Source organism: Phyllostomus discolor, chromosome 14 (assembly GCF_004126475.2).
Source record: "Phyllostomus discolor isolate MPI-MPIP mPhyDis1 chromosome 14, mPhyDis1.pri.v3, whole genome shotgun sequence".
In the NCBI taxonomy this organism is placed as follows: domain Eukaryota; kingdom Metazoa; phylum Chordata; class Mammalia; order Chiroptera; family Phyllostomidae; genus Phyllostomus; species Phyllostomus discolor.
Genome location: NC_040916.2, coordinates 44,044,924 through 44,068,862, shown reverse-complemented (window position 1 = coordinate 44,068,862; position 23,939 = coordinate 44,044,924). Strand labels below are relative to the sequence as shown.

Here is a 23,939-nt window from a genome sequence, read left to right as displayed (position 1 = left end):
CTTGGCAATTTTTATTTGTGAGGAAATCTAAAAATCACTTTCTGGGGGTTACCCTAGACTCCCCTGTCACTCTTGTTGATATCTGTTCTAATTAAGCTATTTTCTGATTCTTTATAGTAAATCTCACATCAACTCCTTTTCCATTATCACAGCTCATTTCTAAGTCAAGGTTCCACTTTTAGTTGTAGCTGATCTGTCTTCAATCTCCTATGCCAACCCACTTAAACACATCAATGCCAGATCAATCTACCCACAATGCTCTTTAGGATGCTCTTCCTCAAAACTCTTCAATGACTCCCTACTGCCCAACCAGATGCAGTCTAAACTCTTTAGCCATAAATGGTCAAGAAACATGTTAACCAAACTTTTTTCCTTGCTATCTATGTCCACATTGAGATCATCAGAAATTTGCATATCTAGACATTACTTAAGCACTCCTTGGATATGTGACATCACTTGGAAGTCTCCATCTTCTGTATTCATTTCTCCATCTTTATTCATTTCCTAGGTTATCACCTTTTCCCTGCTTTAGTGTCTTCTTTTTTCCATGGATTTTTCTTACAAATTCAAATCCTTTTGGAAACGGACAGGTGTGACATGTTCCGTCAGTATAAAACTCAAATGTGTCTGCACCTCCTGTCTTGTTGGGTCAGTCACTGCCCCATCTAGTCACTATACCTTAGTGGGGGCTCCTCCCCTTGCCTGCCACACCTTTCCTTTCCAGTTTAATTCTGAGCTTTCCTTTGAAGACCCACTAAGTCACTTCCCCATGAAGCCTTCCCTAACTACCCTAAGCTACAGGTATCTTTCTTCTCTCAAGAATATTTGTAACAGTGATTCAACATGCCATTAATAACAGCAACACACGTCATATGATAATTTCTTTTAATGTATAGCATTATTTCCAACTCATCAGATTTGGTGGTTCCTTAGTTAGAATTTAACAGGAAACGACTATGCAGCTTTTCTTGAGCAATCCAAGGCAAAAGCAGTAGTAATTCTACTCTTTCCTTGGATTAGCTTTGATCTCAAATGAGTTGCTACTTCCAGAGAAGAACGTTTGTGCTGGATGAATGGGGGTCCAGCAGTCCTCATCCCTTGTAAATATTGGCCTATACTTAAGGGAAGGTGGCTCCAGGAGTTCCTCTCACCAATTCACTGGGCTCCTGGTCCTTGCTCTCTTGGGGTTCAGGAGGTTCCTCGAGTTTTCTTGCTCCCACCCAGGCAAGGGGGGCTTGTGTCCAGTTGAGGGTTCTCCCTCCACTGGGCAGGGGTCCGCGCCTGTATGGCCAGCGCATGAACTGGCCCAGCTAACTCCTCGGACAGCGCAGCGTGGACCAGCCGGTGCCGCTGCAGGGGGCTCAGTCCCTCGAAGCGAGAGCTCACCACCGCCACGCGGAAATGCGTCTCACTGCCCGGGGGGACCGCGTGGCCGCTGCTCTCGTTACGCAGCTCCAGCACTTCAGGGTTCAGGGCCTGCTCCAACTTCGTGCGAATGGCGGCTTCGATGGGACCTATAATCCCGGATCCCGAGCTGCCCCGGGACAGACAGACGCGGCCGGACATGGAGAACAGACGCCTGACCAGCTGTCCACTCAGCATCGGCTATCGTAGAGACAAGGACCAGTACAATGAGAGTCAGGGCTCCCGTCCGGTGAGAGCCGCGTCCTCCACCCACCTACCCTCGGGGCCAGACACCGAGACCCCGCCCCTCTCCTCTGTGTGACGTCAGGGAATTTGGCCGCAGCTCGCAGCGGGAGGATTAGAGAAGGCCCGCGCGCGAGGCACGCTCATTAATAAGGGATTCAAGGAATGGGACCGAGGTTGCAAAAGCAAGCATGTGCAACTCCGAGCTTTTGTTTGGGCCAGGGACCCCTCTGAACCCCAAGCTAGGCCCTCTCTACCTTTGGCTCAGCCTTGGCTACAGCAGTCTCAGAACTGGGACACGACTCCTGGCGTTCTAGGCGAAAGGCAGTTCTCTGGTTCTGAGTGAGGCACGCTGGGAAATGGAGTCCTCGCTACGCAATAGTAGACTGGGCAGGCGCTTTGTGATGCCCCGAGGGCTCACGGGAATTGTAGTCTGATTCTTCCAACTCATTAGGTCTTGGAGACTCGGCAGCAGGGGCATGCGCTCCTCTCCACAAAAAAACAAAAAAAAAAAACAAACAACACAACAACAAAAAACAAAACAGAAACAACAAACAAAAACCAGGTAATCCCTGTGCAATTGTGATTGGGATAACTCGATATATTTTATTGCCCATCATGTAGCCCAACTCCTTTATTTTATTTTTTTTAAAGATTTTATTTATTTATTTTTAGAGAGGGAAGGGAGGGAGGGAGAGAGAGAGAGAGAGAGAGAGAAACATCAATGTGTGGTTGCTGGGGGTCATAGCCTGCAACCCAGGCATGTACCCTGACTGGGAATCGAACCTGCGACACTTTGGTTTGCAGCCGGTGCTCAATCCACTGAGCTACGGCAGCCAGGGCTCCAACTCCTTTATTTTACCTGTAAGAAAATAGAAGTCCATTCCATTTATGGAGCGCATATTGATTGCGTGCAGACCAGGGGAGTAAAGGCAGGCTGGGGAATAAAGCAGACACTGTTCTCACGGAATTGACAGAACACTGGAGAAGATGGGCAAGCAAGTGGACAATTGCTAAGTGCTGTGATGCGACTAAGAACAGGATGCCAAGGAGGCGTGTCACTCAGACTTGGAGGCACAGAGAAAACCTCGAATGGCTAGAGCAAACCAGAGGTGTAGAAAGATCAAGGCAGAGGGAATTCTAGATGTTGTGGCTTCTTTGGAATTTCAATAAAATGAACTAATGAATGACTATAGAGGGCTGGCATCATTATTATACTTGTTGCAAAGATAAATGAAAGCTTTGCAAGCAAGGGTTAAGCTCTTTAGGGCCACCTGTAGTCTTTGTTTCTAATAAAAACATAGCCATAATAATATTTACTATTTTAAATATTATTAAAATATTTTGATAAAGGTTTGCCATGGTTGGATTAAGACTTTCAGAAGCTTTTAAGTACCTAGAGATTATGGTGGCCACTTCACGTGTAATTAAAACAAAACAAAACAAAACAAAACAAACAATAGTAAACACTAATCTGTAACACGAAGACTGGGATGTCTGACAAAAGACTCATTCTCCCTCCTCCCTGTGATTACTTTGATATTTGTTCATTAGAAAAAATTAATTTGTGTTTATTGACCTAAAATTTTCACAAGAGAAATTTATAAATCTTAAGTGTACAGCTTAATGCTACACATGAATATACACATCAAGATACAGAAAATTTCCAGTACCTTTGAAGACTCCAGGAAGTCAATACTACACTGTCATAGTTTTGTTATTCTTACCTTTCTCACCATAGATTAATTTTGTCTATTCTTGAACTTCATATAAATAGACTCACATAGTATGAATTCATTAGTGCTGCCTTGTTTTGCTCAACATTGTCTGTTAGATTCATCCCTCCATGTGGCAGTAATTTCTTCATTTTCATTGTTGTGTAGTATTGTAGTTATGTGCATATACCACACTCTTGTACATGTTTTTTGTTGAATGAAAATATTCATTTCTGTTTGGGATACCTTCCAGGAGTAGAGTTGCTGGGTCATAGGAGAAATCCAATGTTTATTTTTAAAATTACAAATTCATTTAAAGAGTTTTTAGGATGCCTCTGCTTTGTTGCTGCCAAGTACTGTTCTAAACCCAGAGAGTCAGGCTCTAGAATTTGGGATCTTAAATTAAGCTATCTGCCTCCTAATCCAGCGTTGGGCCTCTTGGATTCTAGGCTCTGCTCTAGGTTCTTCGTAGTTACTTTCACTTATTCTAACAACTCTGTTATGGTATGGTATATTATTTTTATTTAATTGACAAGCTTCTATTATATCTTCCATCATTCTGGCTACTACAGTCTATTATTTATAGTTGGCATTTGGGGAGTGGTTGTTGACTAAAGAGAACTATTTTAGAAAAGATGACACTAATTATCTAAGAGTAGCGTTTCATTTATTCACACCAAGAACATTTTAACCACCCTATCAAGAGCCAGATAGAGGGAATTAGGGACTCTTGATTCAAAGATGAAGAAGACATGGTCTCTCTCTTGAGGTGATCACAAAAAGGAAATGAGACCAAGGTCAAAGCTCAGTACAGAGTGGTGCTATCACCAGGATGTGAACAAAGAAATCTGAGGCTGTGTGTGTGGAGTCAGGAAGGCCTCATGAAGGAAGAGCCCATATCTGGGCTGAAATTGGAAGGATGAGGAAGATGTTGCAGGTCAGAAGGAGGATGAAGAATTCTAGCTGGAGGCTGTATGTGCCACAGCAGGGAGCTTTGTGGAAAGGCCTTGCTCATCCCCTGAATGGTGAGCAGTTCAATACGGAGGAGGCTGGGTGGTGTTGGGGAGAGGTGGAGAGAGGGGAAGGGAGAGGATTGTGGTTGAATGGTAGGATGTAGCTGGAGTGCAAAATACATGTTTGATTAACTAGATTGTTTGGGAAGGAACTCAGTTGCCTTTGGTTAAAACCCCCAGAGGTGTTAAGGAAATAAGATCCAGCCTGGTTGTGATTGATGGTGTGCTACTTTTATAAATGGCCTGCTCTGTTTTATTTTTTAATAGCTCTTGTAAGGATGTTGGGAAAGGACCTCTGGGGAGAAATAGATGGTAATTGAGTGTGGGATAATTTGAAGGATATTGGCCTATCTACACTTCTCTAATAAGGTTTTATAGTTGGATGGAATCTGAAGTATTGTCTAAATGATCTCTGTCTCTCACAGAGGGAGAAAGCAACGCCGTGTAGGTTAAGTGACTTCATGAAGCCCAACGTCCAGTCAGTGAAGCCGTGTGAATGAAGTGGTAAAAAGTGGTCTTTGACTCAGACAGACCTGCCTTCTAATTGTGTCTTAGTAAGTGGCTGTGTGACTTGTGGCAAGTCCTTTAACTCTTTATTTGTGAAACAAGCATTTTATCTACTTCCTAGGTAGCCCTCAACATAGGACTTTTCACCTTATAAGAGTTCAGTATAATCTCTTTTCTTTTTACTCTCCCCATCAGCACAGGGTCACTGGAATAGAAGTGAAAAAATGCATCAGGGCTCAGAGAGAGGGAAGTCAGCTGGTCTGTCAAGCAGGGCCTTTCTGGGTGCCAGAGTTGTGGTGGGCTCCCCACTATCTGGATTCAGACTCTGTCTTTCTGAAAATTTGACACTATCAGAACTTCTAGAGTTGACTGACTTCTTGGGGGAGAGACTCACATGAACAGAATACACAAGAAATTTATGAACAGTCCAGAATGCAAATTTGTTACCTTCCAGCAATAGATGCATCTTTTCATAATTGGCTCTCCTCAGCCTCATATTTTTATCTTGCAATAGAATAATCAGAGAGTTGTTAATTGACCACTGAATCTGAGCTAAGAGAGTTGGAGAGTGTTCAGAAATAGTTCACCCAGGCTGTGAGAAAAAGGCTGATGCTTTCACAACTAGGGACCCTCCTATAACAGCCCAAACCTTTGTGTCTAGCCGACATAGATAGTCACTGTTGGAAAAACACATTTTTACTGTAATTGCCCTTTTTAGACTGTAAGTGGACTCTATCTCTCTATTAACACATGTATCTTCTGAAATGATGGTTGGGTGAGAATGATCTTCAGTTATATTCTACTACTGAGGAAACACTCCCATCACCTTTGACTGGATTTGAGTGTTTCACAAATCTATACCAGCACTCTTACCAGAGGTAATCTTTACAGATAGCTGATATTAACTAATTTAACTTCCAAAGTTCAGAATTCCTCCATTTTCTAGACGCAGCTCATTACTGAGTTCTTTGTACTAGACTGTATTCTGTTTACCCGTAGCCTGACAGGTAGCATGCATTCTATAAAAAGGTGAAGATAAAATAGAACCTCAGAAAAGGACTCAAGGCATAGAATTTGTCTATTCTTTTCTCTATAGCATTCCACCTCATGTCCATACAGGATTCTCAGGAAAGGGTGAAAATGGTGTGTAGCATGTAGAACTCCCAGGGATGGGAAGCTGAGAAGGAAGAAACAGAACTTTCAGGAAAGATTTCTGATGAAAGGCAGGTGGAAGCTTAGGAATCTGCAAACAAATCTTCAGGGTCTGCTGCTGGGCTAAGAGAGGATGATGAAGCATTCAAGAGGTGTGGAGGAAAAGGCTGAAGAGTTAAGGAAATAACGGGAGATGCTGTCGAGATGCAGGGAGTAGATTACCACTTAGGGACCTGCAAGATTGTTGGTGCAAGTCAGGAAAACAGAACAAAGAAAGGAGGGTAGGTGTTGTTTGAATAAATTCGCATTTGTTTAGGTTGTGTAGTTGAGTTGAAATAACCAGTGAGCAGTTTGGTGAAAGGCTCGGAGTTTTGGCAAGGAGTTTGGCTGTTATACCTTGTCGACAGCATGGAAGTGGGTAAGACTCTTGGGGGAGAATGAACAATGCAAGGGGTCCGGAGGGAGGTAGAGCTCAGCTGGATACGCGGATTTAGGGATGGGCAGGGGACTACGAGCAGGACTAGGCGAGTCGGAGGACATTTTGAAAGCCGAGGGAGCACGTTTGAAGGCGGTATCAGACGCCTCCTGGAGGCCGACAGGAGGCAGACCAATTTGTTGTCGCCCTTAGTCACTCTGGATTCCGCGGAGCGGAGGCGGGTTGGGGCGGGGCGAGGGCACACTGCAGGCCGTGACTACATTGAAGAGAAAGGAAATCGCCTTAGCAGTATATATTCTTTAGGGGTTTGGCAGTGATGAGACAGAAACGGCAGGACTTGGAGGATAATTTAGAGCTCAAGGAGATAATTGGCCTCCCACTCCCGTACCCCTGGGTGGGAGTAAATGCATCTGCTGGAGGCCCTCTGCAGTCCTTTTGGGTCCTTCTTGGGATTTCTCTTCCAGCTCTAAACTGGAACAAAACCAAACAACAAAAAAATCCAACCTACTACCATAAACTGAAAAAATGCCACTCGGAAAAGAAAAGCAGAACACCATCTTGTTTAAACCTCCCTTTAAAAATCCTGGCATGCAAATAAACAGCTTTAATGTAGGCCCCAGCAATTGGTAGATAGTTAACGGAATCCGTCATTTCCTGGTATTGCCGGATGCAAACGAAAAGTCTGCCTTCTGCTTTCCCACTGGCTATTGGATAGCCAATCGAACTACCTCCCTTTACCCCCTCCCTGTAGCTCTTATAAATTACATCAAATTGGTTATTCTTGACACATCTTTCTCACGGTCAAACAAGGTGTCACTGCTTTATTTTAGCTGTGATGTCAGCACGCGGAAAGCAGGGGGGCAAAGCTCGCGCCAAGGCCAAGTCGCGCTCGTCTCGCGCTGGTCTCCAGTTCCCGGTGGGCCGAGTGCACCGGCTCCTGCGCAAAGGCAACTACGCCGAGCGGGTGGGGGCTGGCGCGCCCGTCTACATGGCGGCGGTGCTGGAGTATCTGACGGCTGAAATCCTGGAGCTGGCGGGTAACGCCGCTCGAGACAACAAGAAGACGCGTATCATCCCTCGCCATTTGCAATTAGCCGTGAGAAATGACGAAGAGCTCAACAAGTTACTTGGAGGTGTTACCATTGCCCAGGGTGGCGTCTTACCCAATATCCAGGCTGTCTTGTTGCCCAAGAAAACGGAGAGTCATAAGCCTGGCAAGAACAAGTGATTGGGCTTGACACCACACCAGTCCCACCCCCAAAGGCTCTTTTAAGAGCCACCAAAGTGTCAAATGAAGGGCTCGTAACAGTTAAGTAGCGCCTTAGCTCTTTTTTTGAAAGGTTGGGTGGCTCTAAAAAGAGCCTTTGGTCTTTGGTTTACTCTGTCAGCATTTATTTACTTTTGGCCTTGTGGCTTTCGGTTTTCTTTGGTAACAGAACGGCCTGGATATTAGGCAAAACGCCACCCTGGGCGATGGTGACTTTGCCCAGCAGCTTGTTAAGCTCTTCGTCGTTGCGAATAGCCAGCTGGAGGTGCCGAGGGATGATGCGCGTCTTCTTGTTGTCTCGGGCGGCGTTACCCGCCAGCTCCAGGATCTCAGCCGTCAGATACTCCAGCACCGCCGCCATGTAGACGGGCGCGCCAGCCCCCACCCGCTCGGCGTAGTTGCCTTTGCGCAGGAGCCGGTGCACTCGGCCCACCGGGAACTGGAGACCAGCGCGAGACGAGCGCGACTTAGCCTTGGCACGAGCTTTGCCTCCTTGTTTCCCGCGACCGGACATAGCTACAAAATGGAGTAAACCCACTTAAAACTCACAGTCTTGCAGCCAAACACGATTGAAAGAGCAGCAATTAGAAAGCCTTTATAAGCTTTTCTAGGGGTGGGGTCAGGAGCACGTTTTTCATTGGTTCTAAATTGGCTCCAGAAATGACCAATAAGGTCAAGAGTCGGTGTTGTCACGTAACTATTACTGGAAACGCAAGGTTCCTACATGGACCAATGGAAACTAAATGCTGCTGGAGACCTAATTTGCATACAGTGGTTATAAAAGGATCAGGCCCACCTATCATCTTATTTCTATCCTTAGCTAGTGCGCGTGTAGTGTTCTGCAATGCCGGAGCCTGCAAAGTCCGCTCCTGCGCCCAAGAAGGGTTCTAAAAAGGCGGTTACCAAAGCCCAGAAGAAGGATGGCAAGAAGCGGAAGCGCAGTCGCAAAGAGAGCTATTCTATCTACGTGTACAAGGTGCTCAAGCAGGTGCACCCGGACACTGGCATCTCATCGAAGGCCATGGGCATCATGAACTCCTTCGTCAACGATATTTTCGAGCGCATCGCTGGCGAAGCGTCGCGCCTGGCGCATTACAACAAGCGTTCCACCATCACCTCCCGGGAGATCCAGACGGCCGTGCGCCTGCTGTTGCCAGGAGAGCTGGCGAAGCACGCCGTGTCCGAGGGCACCAAGGCGGTCACCAAGTACACCAGCTCCAAATGAGTCCCAATACCGGGACGAGCCGCTCGTACGAGTCGCTGGCTGCTTGACTCTAAAGGCTCTTTTCAGAGCCACCCCTCCTAATCACCACAAAGAGCTGTGCACTAATTTTCCTACTCGCTCATTCTAGTTGAAGGTCACGGGATACGGTACACGTAGCCTTTTTTTTTTTTTTTAATTTTTGACTACGTTTTTGGCGCATGATTGGCTTTGCTCTTTGAATCCATGACACGTCTTTAACCCTTTCCTGGTGCTTTTGTTTTCCTTTGAGTCGGTAAGAAGTTAGAAATTTCCCATTCTCCGTTTCTAGACTGTGGTGTCTTGGTGCCTCTATTGTGTATATTTCATCGGTATTTTAGGACGAAGGGGTTTTAACTTCACGTAAGGAAGGACCCCAGCACACAACTAAGCCCAGGTTCTGCAAACACTGCGTCACAAACCTGAAGAATTTTGCGGAGAGTTGGATAGCTGCTTTGGTGCCGCTTGCTAGTTATGCGCTGTGGCGTGGTCTTCTGGGGACACCAGCGATTCTGGGCACTTAGGGTGGGGTCCACGCTACCAGGTTCCACCCTTTCTCTGGAATACAGTGACGTTCAACACCATGGGCCGTTCTGAAATTAACAGATGCTGGTTTCCACTGCTCACTTTGGGGCTTTGAAGTCCCTATTTTTTCTCATTTGTGTGGATGATTTTTGCATTTAATTTCCTTAGAACACTCTGGATTCGGGCTACTTCAAGGTACTGGTCATTTAGGTTCGGGCTCTTAAGTCACCTCTTACATTTCCAAGACATCCACTGAAGAATTTGGTCATCTGTCCTTCTTGTCCTGGTCCCTCATGATTTTATCTTCCTCCTAGCAGCCATCAGAAATCGGATCCGTTTATTTTGCTTTTGTAGTTTCTATTTTGTTACAGTTTTGTCAGTCCCTTAACAGAGACTGCTGGTCTGGGTTTCCGTTGTGTCGTCCCCATTAAGTGGCACATAGCGGACACTTAAACACTTACTAGTATTTGTTTTCTTAGCGCACTCCTTAATTACTTCCGTGGATGGATGGGCGCGGTTCATTTCCATTAGATGTATGTGAAAACAGGATAAAAATGGAAATGTTTTTGGAGCTCCTTCCCCAAGCCTCCGTGGTCACTTCGGGGCAACAGCTGGGGGGAGGACGCCCTTACTAAGATTCTTTTTGCCCCAAAGAGGAGGTGGCAATGGTAAGTCTTCTCTGTTACTGTTCTCAATTTAGTGTCTTGGATTTTCATTGTATTGAGACCACTGGTCACTGGAAAGACCCTTTCCCTTTTCTGAGTCTCCCTTGCCCCGCCCCAACCAGTACTCTGTTCCACACGGAGATGAGGTTTTAACTTACATTTACCAGACTCATTTGGTTCTCAGGAAACCATGTAAGACAGACCCTTTTTTAGACAGGCAAGGTTAATAGCCCTTTTATAAATGAGGTTGAGACTGGTCGTGCAGCTGACATTGTCCACCATTTTATCCTCAGATGTGAGCACAACTGCATTTTAGTTTTATTTTGTTGAATCTTTCCATCCAACCCTTGATTTTGCTGCTAAAGACACTGATGATATAATTAGTTACTCAATTCTTATTTTTGACTAAGGAGTCCTGGAGTCTGTTGCAGGGGTTTCATGAATCCAAATGGACACCAGACATTTTCATAGACTTAATAAATATTATGTTTCATGTATGTGTGTTTTCAAATGCATGCCGATGGTGCTCTTATTGATGAAGTCACCAGTTAATTTAACATTCTTTTATCTGGAATATATTTAAAATACATTTAAAATTATGTTATCTGCAGTATATTTTCTAACTAAATGAAGTTAGCATAAAGAACCACTATTGAGTCTGTGGAAAATCTGGGTGCCTCTGACTCAGAAGATCAATATTTATCAGACATCAGGAAACTTCTAGCAGAGTGGTGCACTGAAGCTTGTCACGAGGACTTTATTAATGCTTAGCAATTGAAAAATACATGACAACAAGTAAGAAGCATTATAAACAAAATAGAAGAAAAAGAGTACTTATAAAATTTTAAATTTAAAAAAATTATTTATTTTAGAGAGAGGGGAAGGGAGGGAGGGAGAGAAACATCAATGTGTGGTTGCCTCCCTCCGCCCCCCCCCCCCCCCCCCCGCCGGTTTGGCACGCAACCCAGACCTGTGGGAATAGAACCACATGCAACCCTTTGGTTTGCAGGCCAGCACTCAATCCACTGAGCCACACCAGCCAGGCTGAAATTTTAGCTAACACCCACAGAGCACTTACTATGTGCCAGCCAATGTTCTAGATCTTTTACACATATTGATTCATTTAATCCTCACAAGAGCCTCATGAAGTAGTTACCGTTATTGTCTACCATTTTATAGATGAGGAGACTGGGGCACAGAGAGGCTTCCCTCAGAAACTTGCCAGAGAGTAAACTGCTAGTTAAGTGTTTAAGTGCCTTGAGGAAGTAAGGCAACTGTCTGAAAGCCTGGGTCTCTCTCTGGATTTTGGGGGCGGGGGTGGAATATCTGTGGTTTAAAATTAAAATCAAAAGAAATGTCACCTGCTTTATTCTCTTTAGGATACCCCCTGAACATGTATCTATGGTGGTGGCGGCGGCGGCCTTGAGGATGGGATCTGGGGCCTCTGGTTTTCCACCCCAGAGGCCACAGCTCAACTCAGTTTAGTTTGTCCTGCAGCGGTAGGTTCCTCAGCTGGAATCCCTTCTCTAACATTAGAGAACCTTAGCTGCTGGTTACAGGCTCCTCCTGGGCATGGTGTGTACAAGGAAGGAAGTTACAGAGTGAGGGAGAGGGTAGAAGTGACAGAGCTTGGTATTTTAACTGCAGAGGGGTGGGAATCGCTAATGGTGAGGTGAACCCTCCTAAGGAACCTCTGAGCTCTTCTTTTTCTTGCTCAAACATTTGTAAACATTTGCTGCTGTGGGGGTTAATAACAATAATTGTTAAAATAATTGCTTATACTTATTGAGTACCTGTTTTAAGTTATTATTATTAATTATTATTATTTTGTTTTTTACTTTTGGGTTCTGTGCCCTCTTTAGAGCATGTGTGTACCTGGTCTTCTGCCAAGTGGTTTACATGCATTGTCTAATTTAATCTTTACAGCCACCATTTAAGACAGTTCCATTATTATCATCCTTATATTGTTATTATTATGATGATGATGACAGTTCCATTATTATCATCCTTATATGTAAAGGAGAATGAGTCTTGGAGAGAAGTTAAATACCTTGTCCAGGATCGTTTGGGGAATAAGTTGTGGAACCGCAATCCAACGCACTCTTTGAAAGAACTTGATATTCAAGGCCCTAACAATCTGCTTCTGCCTTTTTAAATTTTTCTGCTTTAATTAAAGTGGTCTACTCATATGCTAATCCTGTTTGTTCTTTCCCTGGTCTGGACTGCACTACCTCTTCCTAGCTTGGCCAGAGGTTTCTTTCAAGCCAAGGCTGTATCTTCCAGCTCAAATGACACTTCATAACTCACTCTCTACCATGCTCTCCTCTACTTCAAAACAGCAACTTCTTCCTAAGGTATAATTGGCATTCAAGAAACTACACATGTTTAAAGTATAATTTGCTAAGCTTCGACATATATCTGTCTATGAAAACATCACTGCAGTCAAAATAATGAACATATCCGTCACCCCTGCCTCAGAGCTTCCTAGGGTTCTATCCTAATTCTTCCCACCTTCCCCCTTCACCAACATCCTGCTTTGCTCCCACCCCTGTCCTCTGGCCAACACTGGTTGGCTTCATCTAGTTATAGAGAGTTTGCATTTGCTAGAATTTTATGTAAATGGAATCATACACCATGTATCATTTGTGGCTTCTTTCACTCAGCATAATTATTTTGAGAGTCATTCATGTTGTTGCATGTATCAGTTCATTTGTTTTTATTGCTGACTAGTATTCCATTGTGTGGCTCTGCTACAATTGTTAATCCATTCACTTGTTCATGGATAGTTGGGGTGTTTCCAGTCCCTCCTCCACTTTTTAATGCTCTCCAACCGTGTCACGGTGGTTGCAGAGAGGAACATGATACACCTCTGCCCTCAACTGGGAAGGAACTCAGATGGGGGATTAAATATATACACAAATATTTATTCTGTTCTACTGCGAGAAAGTGGTAGGGTTTCATGTCTGTTTTCCCAGACTCAAAACTTCTCTAATTCAGTGATTTTCAACCGGTGTGCCACAAGAATTTTTAAACCATGCAATTCCTGATTACTTAGTCAGGAGCACTGACCTCTTTTCCCTTAGATTGTCAAATAAAAAAAGGACAACAGCCAACCGTCTGTTGTGAATGAATCAAAATTATACCTATTTTTTGGTCAGATCTGCAGAAATATATTTTTTTTGGTGTGCCACAGAATTTCAGTAGTTTGTGTGTGCCAGAAGATGAAGAAGTTTGAAAAATCACTGCTCTAATCCATTCCACCCTGCTGCCAGAGTAATCTAAAGCACGGATCCAACCCATCTGCTCACAAGCCTCCAGCGGCCTGCCTCACTGCCTCAGTTTGGCCTTCACAAGAAAAAAAGGAAAAGAAAAATGTAAAACTTTATCAGTAATGCTTATACCATAGGGTTTCAAAATGTCTGCCTTTAAGAAGGGGACTGTAGGGGCCACATGGTGGCTGATGAATCTGGCACAGGAAGCAAGCCTGAGGGGCAGCTCTGCTTAGATTCCAGAAAATGACCCTTAATGGGGAGATTGTCCCTGAGACTGGGCAGACTAGGTTTAACCATTCATTTAATACATATCTACTAATTTGGTAAATATTTATTACCTATTAAGTTCTATGAGAAAGGCTCTCTAGGACCACTCTTCTTCACTGACTCCTAAGCATTGTTAGGTATATCGTTGTGTTGTTCTTGTATTCAGTAATCACCGAGTATCTGGTAGATACCAGGCAATCTCCTGGGCAGTGAGGATACAAGGGTAAACAGAATGGTGTGGCTTCTGCCTTCTTGGACTTTTAGTGGCTAGACTCGAAGACGGATATTACACCAGTGACTATAATAAAGTGTGACCAAGTGTTAAGATGGGAGAGAGTGTAACTTAACATTGGCACTGATAATGAAGGCCTTTCTGAGGAAGGGACTTTTAGGATGAGATCTAAATAGGCTGGGAAGAAAGAATGTCCCAGGCACTGGGCGACATGGGCAAAGGCCTGAAGGAGCATGAAAGACAGCAAGCTCAGGGAGACAGGAGGAACTGCACGAAGTCTGGTGTCCTTTTGAGTGAGGATTCAGAGACCAGGGTTCTTGGGTCCCTCAGTGTATCCTGACCACCCACAGATCAGAATCTAGGGGGGAACTGTAAAGATAAATTAACCCTGGAAGAACTGCTAAAACAGAGCGCATGCTTGTTAGAACCTGAGGAAAACGCCATCTGTTGGTCTGGGAAGGAGGGGCGGGGTGGTGGTGGTAGGACACATGAGGAAGCTTCACAGGCTGAGCTCTGCAGACTAAACAATGTGCCGACGCACTAGGGGAATTTATCTGTTAAGAAGAAGGGGTTTTGCTAAGTCATGGGAGTAGTGGGGAATTTCACATGTTGGGCAGCCCAGAACAAACTTGTGCAGCTAGAGGAATAGCTAATGAACATCTAATTAAAAAACAGGGAAGATTTATAATTTAGGAATTGTAAGGAGGTTTACCTTTATAATTTTGTTTTATTTTTTCTGAACAGCTAATTTTTGAAAAAAGATTTTATTTATTTTTAGAGAGGGAAGGGAGGCGGGGAAACATCAATGTGTGGTTGCCTCTCCAGCACCCCCTACTGGGGACCTGACCCACAACCCGGGCATGGGCCCTGATTGGGAATTGAACTGGTGACCCTTTGGTTTGCAGGTTGGCACTCAATCCACTGAACTACACCAGCCAGGGCTTGAGTAGCTCATTATAGAATAAAACTTCTCCATTGTTTGTTCTGGATCAGACACTATGCCTGCCACTTTGTGAGAATTGTATCTTTATATATCTCCAAACACTATCACCAAGCAGAGCCTGTTATCCACATTTTACAGGTGAGATTAAGCATCTTGCCAAAGTTGTGGAGGTAGTAAGAGGCAGAGCCAGGACTCAAACTCAAGCCTGTGGCATTGCACTCAGTCTCTGCTTCTCTGTACTATGACGCATGGGCATAAGTTTCATTCTGAAGGCAGTGGGGTGGAGGGCATAGAGATGGTAAAGCCTGTGCAGAAGCGACAAGCTCAGCTCTGGCTTGTGGGGAGGTTTTCTCCACTTGATGGTAGTGGAGTCAGGCGGGGAGTGGGTAAGCATGCAGAGAAGATTCCAGTGAAGCAACAAGGCCCTCAGGCCTGTGCATTATGAACTTCCTGTCACTTCCCCTCTTAGCTTCCAGAATGGGCTCTTTGCTTGGTGTTTTCTGCTTAAGAATATGAACTTGGGAGTCCTAGCACTTTGGTCAGAATCTCTGGCCCTTGTGCTTGTTAGCTTTGGGAGCTTCGGCAAAATACTCCAAGCTCCCTTGTCTGTACAGTGAGAATGATAAATGCCTGCCTGCCTTACAGGGTTGTCATGGTGATTAAAAAGAGAGATGAAATACGAAGTATAGTTAGAAGTGACTGAGTTTAATGAACATAAGTGTTACAGGGTTAAATGCTCACTCTCTCTGACTCCATGTTAACTCTAGCCTGCCTTTCCACCATGGCCTTCAGGTAAACAGCTTCTGCTACATAGAGGAATTCTGCTCGAGACTTGAGCTTCTTGGCAAAGATTTGCAGGAGCCTCAAGACTGGACTCAGATCAACAGGGATCACTGGACCAGGAACAAAGAGATTTTCAGAAATTTTGCATTCTTCCTTAGATCCCTGTTGGTGCCCAGATGTCACATACCTCTTGCTCCACCCTTCACTTCACATAAAAGAAGCCTGAATTCTGGACCCTCCTAAGATGAATTTGTGGAAGCTTTAAGGCCCCCATCTCCTTGAGCTGCTGCCTTCTTGGTCAATAAAACCTTCCTTACTCCAAACCCTGACGTTTTGAATATTGGCCTTTAGAAGCGGCGGGTCCATGAACCTTGAATTGGTAACAATTTGTCATCAATATTTCTGAATGTGCACACACCCTCCTTTGGGCATGCCCACTTAAATCTCCTTTTTGAGCAAATTTTCTTTCTTCTAGACTCTAAGCGTCCCCAATGAGACTTTCAACCAGGGGAGAAATGGGCAGTGGCATCTTGTACTGGGCTAATCCCCTGAACCCCAAGGCCTCCTTTTCTCTGACTGTCCAGTGAGCTGATGGCAGCCCCGCCTTGGATCAAAGCTTTCCTGCAATGTTTCTACTGAGCCAGAGCAGCCCCACCTAGGCTCTCTCCTGTTGCTTCTCCTCTCCTAGGTCCTTCCTTTTTTTACTCTCCCTAGCTTTAATAAATGTACTTGCAAAATTACACACACACACACACACACACACACACACATACCCCATTTCTGAACGTCAGTGCCTAATGTGGCCCTGTGGATACAATCCTTGCCTCCTTCGGACATAGTCTTTCCTGGTGGTACTTAGCTCTTTCCAGTTATCCTGCTTCTTGGTGTTCTCTCGATCTATTAGCCCAATGAATGCTTGCCTGGGGTTCTTGCCTCAGCCTTCTTTTCTTCTCCCTGACCCCTGGGTAGATTTTATCAAATTCCCTGACTTCTTAAGTATGTGCTGAGGTCTTCTCCTGAGTATCTCCGGCTGAGCTCCTTTGCTGAATAGATTAATAGCCCTCACTCCTGGTGAATGTGGCCTTCTACATGGATAACAGGAATCTCAACTTCAATGTCAGAAGGGCCTTGATGCATATAATTGGTTCCAAAAGCAATTTTTCCCTGAATTCTCCACCTTAGTGCAATCTTTGGCCATCTCCCGGAGCTCCTTGGGTCAAGGACAAGCTCCCTCTTCTCTTGCATTCTCCAAGTGCCTACATCACCAAATCTTGTCAAATTTACCTTCTACGATGACCTCAAATCAATGACGTCATCTACTTTCACACCTAGCCACTGCCTCAGCTGAGGCCACCATCAGCTCTGATTAAAGAACCCAGAGTCCAGTTAACAATATCGATCCCATGGCAGACTTTTCTTAGAACCAGGCTGGACATGATAGGACTTTTTAAGTGAATGTGAATTGCTCTTTGCTTGATTTTCTTTTCTTTAAGCCGTTTCTGAAAGTGGGAAATTACTTATGTACCTGAAACAATCACATTTTGACACTGACATAAAAACAAGATTATGTACTACTTAGCTCTACTTTCAAAGGCATTCCAAAGGTTTCCTATGAGGCCTAGGAAGTTGGGCCTTCATAAGATAGCAGCAAAAATGTCAACTTTGTCCTGTTGCCAAAAAGGTGTCAGAGCTGTCGGTAATAGGCCTGTGGCAATTTGAGGATCCCTGAAGGAACTGGAGAACTCCTTATAATCTTCCCAGACTATACTCTCAAGTGAGAACCAGATGTTGTAGCCCACCTAGGCCGCACAGAAGGGTTAAAAAGTTGGAGAGCGAGCGCCTAGGCAATTACTTCACTACTGACTCTTGCTTGGTTTTGGGAACTGTGACAATGGTTGCCTGGGGTGTTTTCTTCAAGGCCAGAAGGTAAAGATTAGGGAACTGCCAGAAACCACCTGAGACCTGTGGAAGCTGCCTGAAATAACCTCAGCGGTAAGTTTTCTTCTTGTACCAAGACGATGACAATGTCCAGCTAAGGCCGAGTTCCTCCTCCGTTTCCTGTCCTTGCGATGTACGTGGGGCCATGCCCTTGTCTGTGTGTTGCAGGCTTGCCCCCAAAACTACCCCAACACGCCTTGATGTCAGCCGCCCACCGCGTTAAGCGCTGCAGTCCTTCCCGCTGGGGGAGGCGCACTGCTTTGGGGATGCTCCCTAGTGCAATCCACACTGGTGCTTGTTGGCTTGGGATCGAGGTCCTGCTAACAAAATCAACTTGGCGTGGTGTTTTGGCTGACACTGGTTCGATTGGGGAACAGATTCTGTTGCCCTCACTTTGTCCGGGGGGCAAATCCCCAAGACATGGCCACTGACAGGTTAAGGCCCCGGTGTTCTGCCCAGGCCTGGTGCTCTGAGGGGTGAAAAATATTGGCTCAGATAGGCCGAAGTTCCTGAGAAAGTGAGTGTGCACACACCTGTTTGCATTGCCTGGTATTTCCTGGGCTCTGCGTGTGGCCCACAGGGGCCCAGTGAAGCCGAGCAGAGGACCCTTCCAAGGTCCCACGGTCAAGGCCCTGAAGAGAGATCAATGATGCAGACAAGGCCATACCCTTAAGGGTCTCACCTTTGACAGTAAACAAGGAAAGACCAACAGGGAGGGCCTCCACTGTCCCACAGTAGCGAGGGACCCAGCCCTAGGCTCCCCGGTGCTTCTGCTTCTCTGCCTTCTTTCACCACTCCCCTTCTGCACCCTATGACCTTCGACTGTTGTGGCAGGGAGAGCAGAAGAGAAGGGCAAAGGCAGGACATGGCCATTTCCACTAAGGGAGGAGACCCCTGAACTGCCTAAGCCGTGACAGCATATCTGCAGGCAGTTGTCAAATCTCGGGGCCCCAGGGAGGTCTTGGATATCTTTGGCATTTTGAGTTTTCTCTTTTAAATCTGATGTAGTATCAGTTCAGGGAGTATGGAACTGCACAAGCTCGGCCACTGATGGTTCTCATGCTCTGGAATGTCACACACTCTTGAGAATTTTGAGCAGCACCTTTGTAAACAAACGTCAATGGGTGAGATGTCCTGTGAAGGTGCCAGCCCCGCGCAGCCCTGAGTCCCCGCTGTTTCTGCTTATAACTCACAAAGTACAGATCCTGAGGATCCCTTGGTGCATTGTGAGTCTGGGTAGGGAATAAGGCTCTGGGCAGAGATCAAGAGGGCCTGTGCTTGCGTCGGGTGCTGTCACGGTAACAAAGCGCAGCAGACTGGGTGGCTTCAACAAAAACAACTCATTTTTATCGCAGTTATAGAGACTAGATGTCAGAGATCACCATGTTGGCAGGTGGAGTTTCTCCCAAAGAGAGGAAAGAGTGAAGACAAGAACAGTTCCCACATGTCCCTTGAAGATGAGGACTGACGCAGCTGAGGAGTCCCCAGAAGGCTTCGGGAAATACAATCACCATCTCCCCCGAGGAGCCCCAGGTTATCCTGGAAGTTGAAGGAGAGCCAATTTGATTGCTTCGTGGGTATAGGAAGCACTTCCCTTGTATTGACCACCAAGAAAGGCACCCTGTCTAGCAGGGGTTACACTACAAAAGGAATACCAGGAAAAGGCGACACCAGTTGGTTTCTGGAGTCCTTCACCTATGAAATAGGCTTGCCGGGGGCTGCCCTCTCCTGTCCTCACACAGCTGTCCTTCTGCGTTGTCTCTGTCCCCATCCCCACTTCTCACGAAGACACCGCTCGTGTTGAGTTGGGGCCCATCCCGATGACCCCATTTTAACTCACTCGCCTCTTTCAAAGCCCTATTTCCAAATGCGGTCACATTCTGTCTTCGACATATGAATGCCCATACCCAGAAAGTGGAGACCTCCCGCTACGGCTCCCCCCCCCCGCCCCCGACGCCCGCCACACCCTCCCTGACCCGCACCCCGACCAGCGCCCGCTGCTCTGGAGATGGGCTCCTCCGCCTGTCATTCAGTCTCAGGACAGAAACTGTTTTTTTTCGCCCTTCCGGGTTGCCCAAGTTCGCGGAGATTGGGATCCTCTCGTTGGAACTAAAGCCGGCGCTGGTTCTCTCGTGTCTTCCCCATCCCTGGCCTCCATTTGCCCTTCTGGTCTTCTCCCCCAAGGGGGGGGGAAACATTAGCGCGCCGGCGCAGCGGCCAGAGGGCGAGAACCCGAGGAAAACAGCCGCGGAATGCGGAAGCCGCGCCTGCGCCCTGACTGCGGCAGACCGGGTCCGCTAGGGGGCGGCGCGGGGAGTGGGGGAAGGGACGGGACGGGCGAGGAAAGAAAAGAGAAACTGCGGAGGGGCGGGGACTATTTCGCGCGCTCTGCGGTTTTCAATCCGGTCCGATGATCTCGTATATCAGGGGCCCGAGCCGGCCTCGCCAGCCCTGAGGCTTGCGTAGTCAGATCGCAGTAAGCATGTCTGGCAGAGGCAAGGGAGGTAAGGGTTTGGGCAAAGGTGGCGCCAAGCGCCATCGCAAAGTCCTGAGAGACAACATCCAGGGCATCACCAAGCCCGCCATCCGCCGTCTTGCTCGGCGAGGGGGAGTGAAGCGCATCTCGGGGCTCATTTACGAGGAGACCCGGGGCGTGCTGAAGGTGTTCCTGGAGAACGTCATCCGGGACGCCGTCACCTACACGGAGCACGCCAAGCGCAAGACCGTCACTGCCATGGACGTGGTGTACGCCCTGAAGCGACAGGGACGCACCCTGTACGGCTTCGGCGGTTAGGCCGTTGCTACAGGCTCTTTAGCGTGCGGCAATCCCAAAGGCCCTTTTTAGGGCCACCCATGTGGGTTTTGAAGGAGCTGGGGCACTTGGTCGCCTCTTGCGGATGGGCGGCTCACACAACGGCCCCCTATGCACGGCCAGCGTCGCGTTTCGGGAGGGAGGCTTGTAAATCATGGGCTGTCGTATCCCGGATAATTGCAGCTGTGCAGACACGTCGGGACCTGGGAGTTCCTTGGGTGAAAGGCGCGCCACAGCAATCCGCGTGCGGATTCAGCTATTCAGGGCAGTGCTTCCTTTACCAGTCAAACTTGGCATTTCTCGAGCCTACGTCCGCAGGGGGAACTCCATCAGGGACGCGGGTGCGGGCCTGGGATTCAGGCGGAAATTTACCTTCGCTCCACGTGAGCCCTCCCACCCTTCCTCCTGTCTCCCTCGTGTCTCCGGGGCGCGCTTTCTCTTCCCTTTCCCGGCTAGGGTGCTGGGGTGCCGGCCGCACACGAGGAGGTTCCCCCTTCGCCGTACTTCCGCATCGGGGGCTCCCGTTGTTGACGCGCGGGTGCCGGCAGAGCACTTCTCACACCTATCTGAACAGGACGTTCTGCTCCATCTTGAAACACTAGGTCGCATCACTTCGTTTGGGGGCGCGTTACCCACGTTGGCGGCCGTAGTACTGAGCTGTGGGGAGTTGAAAGCGGCAAAAGGAGGCCCGGTCAAGCCACCTTCACTGTTAGACTCAAGGCAGCCCCAGACCTGCGCTCCCGAGGTGCCCGTTCTGGCTGCCACGCTATCGTTTTGAGCTTTGTGAGTTACCGTTTGGGCTTCCCTTCCCACGTCTGCAGTGAGGGAGTAGGCCAGGTGGCTCCGGGTCCCTGTTCACATTGGACGCTGTTTTGTGCCATTCACTGCTCACTTGAAAAGCCGCGAGAGCACCTGCAAAATCAAATCCGACCGACAGCCATTGAGAAACCAGGGAAGAGAAATTCAGGCCTTTACATCACAGGTGAACTCATTAGTGCAATTCTAAAACAAGTGGGGTGAGAGCTGGCCAGTGAGTGAAAGGTGCTCTTGGTTTCGAACCGCGTTCTCGTAATTTTCTCTACGGCCGTGGTCTTCAGCTGCCTGCTATAGCCCGCGAACAGGTGGCAGGCTCAGTGTAGAAAATGGGAGGCGGTTATCTTTAATTAATGAAGCAGAATAGGGTCGAAAGTATCCCAAGTGAAAAACAAGTCCTTTTGTACACCTCCGTTTCAACTTTCAGATGTGTATGAAGGTGCAGTAGGTAGTAATATGAAGTTACATCTTACCGTAGTTTGGGGTCAGAAATCAGAGCTAATGCATGTGTATACGATATGTGTATACTGTATCTCTACATGTAAGGATCGTGTAGTTTTTTTTCCGAAACAATGTAACGAGAAGCGAACCACAGGGCTCAGGCGTAAGTTCTACCCCGCCCGGTGGGTGCCATCTTCTGGCCGTGTGAGCCACAATATTCCCAGGTGTCTCTTCCTCACCGCGTTCAGTGTCTTCATCCATTCAACGGGAATAAAACAAAGGCCCTCCCTCCCTCCCGGGGTCATTGTGAAATTGAACGGGAGGAGGTGAGTGAAAGATGAGCCATAAGCCACCTAGGAACCCGGGTTATGATTACTGCCCATGCCACGCAGCCTGGAAGCTGGTGGCGTGTTAAATGTTCTTCAGCAACTTGTGTGTGCGTGTGTGTTTTCATGAAAGTGATTGTGTGACAGTGGAAACTTGTGTCAGTGGGAAATGGTGACCCGCCCCACCATTCTTTGGACACCGTTTCTGTAAGTGCCGACTCCGACCAATGTGTGGCTTGTAGAGGAAAGTCACATTTGTATAAGAATCCTAGGAACTGACCTCGGAAGATAACAGGTTCCGACGTTCGAGCGCCCCAGCTCGGGAGACATTGGCTGACCTCCATCCATCCGTGGAGCCAGGAGGACGCACGCGGAACCATCACTTGCCCTGTGGGAACCGACCGTGCTCGCCTGCACGTAGAGGACTTTTCAAGCCCTTCCCTTGATGTCTCTGTTCTCTTCCCCTCCCCCTCCTCATAAAAGCCTCTGCCTCCACTGAGAGGTGGCGGTGGGCTTTGAGACAGGAGAGCCCATCTTCCAGGTGGCCAGCACCTGAAAATAAACGACTTTCCTTTACGTGAGCACCTGCCTGTGGAGTATTGGTTTTCGTGGCGGCAGGCAGCCGGACCTGCTTTGGGTTAGGATTGTGATCGGGCCTTACATCCATTGACCCGTCACAATTATTTACATCGTGGGCGCTGATGCTATGAATGGATTTGTGACCGCCCGTAAGGCTCCGTTCTAAGCCCTTTGTGTGTGGACCGTCCTATCTCTTTTCATCCTCACAGCGACCTGGAAGGGAGCGCCGTTAGGAGGCTGCTCTACACGCGAGGACGTGGAGATCCCAGTCTTTTTCTCTCTGGAGCCTTTTCCCGGTTGTGGGTCAGGAGCCCTGACGCTACCCATAAGGGGCCTCAGGCCTTAAGCACTCCCCGCTGCCCTTCGTAGCAGTGAGGTGAGGACCCTGGAGTTCTGTTCCCCATCCCCTTTCTCTTCTCTATCATCCTCCTTCCTCCTGGCTGCCTGCATGTACTCCACTCTCAGCCCCTGACCGTAGCCCCACCCTCCACCACATTCCCGGAAACTTCTGTCAGCATGGCTGAATCTGACGTCTTCGGTCATATGAACGCAGACATGCCTCCTCCCCAGATCGTCTGCATCTGGGAACAGATAGGCGTCCCGGGTGTGGGTGCAGGTCCTTGAGCTCTTTTCTCAGTCACTCTCACCAGGAGCAGGCTAAGTCTGGGACCGTGGCCATTCGTGGGCTTTCCAGACGCCCTGTATTTCCGTACTCCAATGACCCTGCCAAGGACGTTGGAAGTTCCTCCCAGAGGTCCGGTCCAGGCCTGCTCTTGGTCTGTTAACTTCAAGGACCCCAAGAGCCGGGTGGGGGCATCACAGGAGGCCCAGCTCCCTCACTGAAGGCAAAGAGCCGAAGGGCGGGTGAACTAGGCCCCTCGTCCAGCATTTCCTGACCAGCTATGGTGTGCCGGGCACTGCTTGGGTGCTGGTGCCACAGAGGTGAACCGGGACAAATCCTCGCCCTGGGGGATACTCCCGGCCCGATGGTTGAAGGTAAGGGAGTAGGAGTAGGGAGGGGAGTTAGGATAGGACGGGGTTGTGGGGCGGGGAGGCAAGGAGGAGGACCCCCAAGAGATGAGGGGGAAGAGGAAGGGAAGGGGCTGAATCTTGAAGAGCAGGGGCTCTCAGGGCTGCCAAAGGGGGGCGGGGCATTCCACACAGAAGAAACAGGTATGTGTGAGGGCCCGGTATACTGGGGGACTGCAGATGTTCCGAGGGGTGAAAACGTCCTGGTCCAGCGGGCAGAACGCCCGGAACCTGGGCAGGCTCAGAGATACCGGGAACCAGACGTATATCGAAGTCGTTTCTGTTGGGATATTTTAGATTTCACCACTATCCGTAAATAGCTGAAACTGATCGAACG

General features: G+C 47.7%; 5 protein-coding genes across 5 annotated transcripts; 3 read left to right on the top strand and 2 right to left on the bottom strand.

Moving 5' to 3' along the window:
• Window positions 1–871: 871 nt before the first annotated feature.
• Window positions 872–2,012, bottom strand: BOLA1 (bolA family member 1). Its single transcript, XM_028502778.2, has 2 exons — window positions 1,905–2,012; window positions 872–1,605 (listed from the first exon to the last, which is right to left on the bottom strand). The coding sequence occupies exon 2, from the start codon at window positions 1,600–1,602 to the stop codon at window positions 1,189–1,191; it is 414 nt and encodes a 137-aa protein (XP_028358579.1). The 5' UTR covers window positions 1,603–1,605; window positions 1,905–2,012; the 3' UTR covers window positions 872–1,188.
• A 4,746-nt stretch (window positions 2,013–6,758) lies between these two features.
• Window positions 6,759–7,727, top strand: LOC118498087 (histone H2A type 2-B). Its single transcript, XM_036015099.1, has one exon. It carries the CDS (start codon window positions 7,306–7,308, stop codon window positions 7,696–7,698), a length of 393 nt encoding a protein of 130 aa, XP_035870992.1. The 5' UTR covers window positions 6,759–7,305; the 3' UTR covers window positions 7,699–7,727.
• An 84-nt stretch (window positions 7,728–7,811) lies between these two features.
• LOC114488869 (histone H2A type 2-C) lies at window positions 7,812–8,311 on the bottom strand. The gene has a single exon (XM_028502754.2). The coding sequence runs from the start codon at window positions 8,249–8,251 to the stop codon at window positions 7,862–7,864; it is 390 nt and encodes a 129-aa protein (XP_028358555.1). The 5' UTR covers window positions 8,252–8,311; the 3' UTR covers window positions 7,812–7,861.
• Window positions 8,312–8,529: 218 nt separating this feature from the next.
• On the top strand, window positions 8,530–9,030 carry LOC114488868 (histone H2B type 2-E). The gene has a single exon (XM_028502753.2). It carries the CDS (start codon window positions 8,582–8,584, stop codon window positions 8,960–8,962), a length of 381 nt encoding a protein of 126 aa, XP_028358554.2. The 5' UTR covers window positions 8,530–8,581; the 3' UTR covers window positions 8,963–9,030.
• A 6,340-nt stretch (window positions 9,031–15,370) lies between these two features.
• LOC118498171 (histone H4) lies at window positions 15,371–20,449 on the top strand. The gene is made up of 2 exons (XM_036015408.1): window positions 15,371–15,376; window positions 20,069–20,449. The coding sequence occupies exon 2, from the start codon at window positions 20,085–20,087 to the stop codon at window positions 20,394–20,396; it is 312 nt and encodes a 103-aa protein (XP_035871301.1). The 5' UTR covers window positions 15,371–15,376; window positions 20,069–20,084; the 3' UTR covers window positions 20,397–20,449.
• Window positions 20,450–23,939: the final 3,490 nt, after the last annotated feature.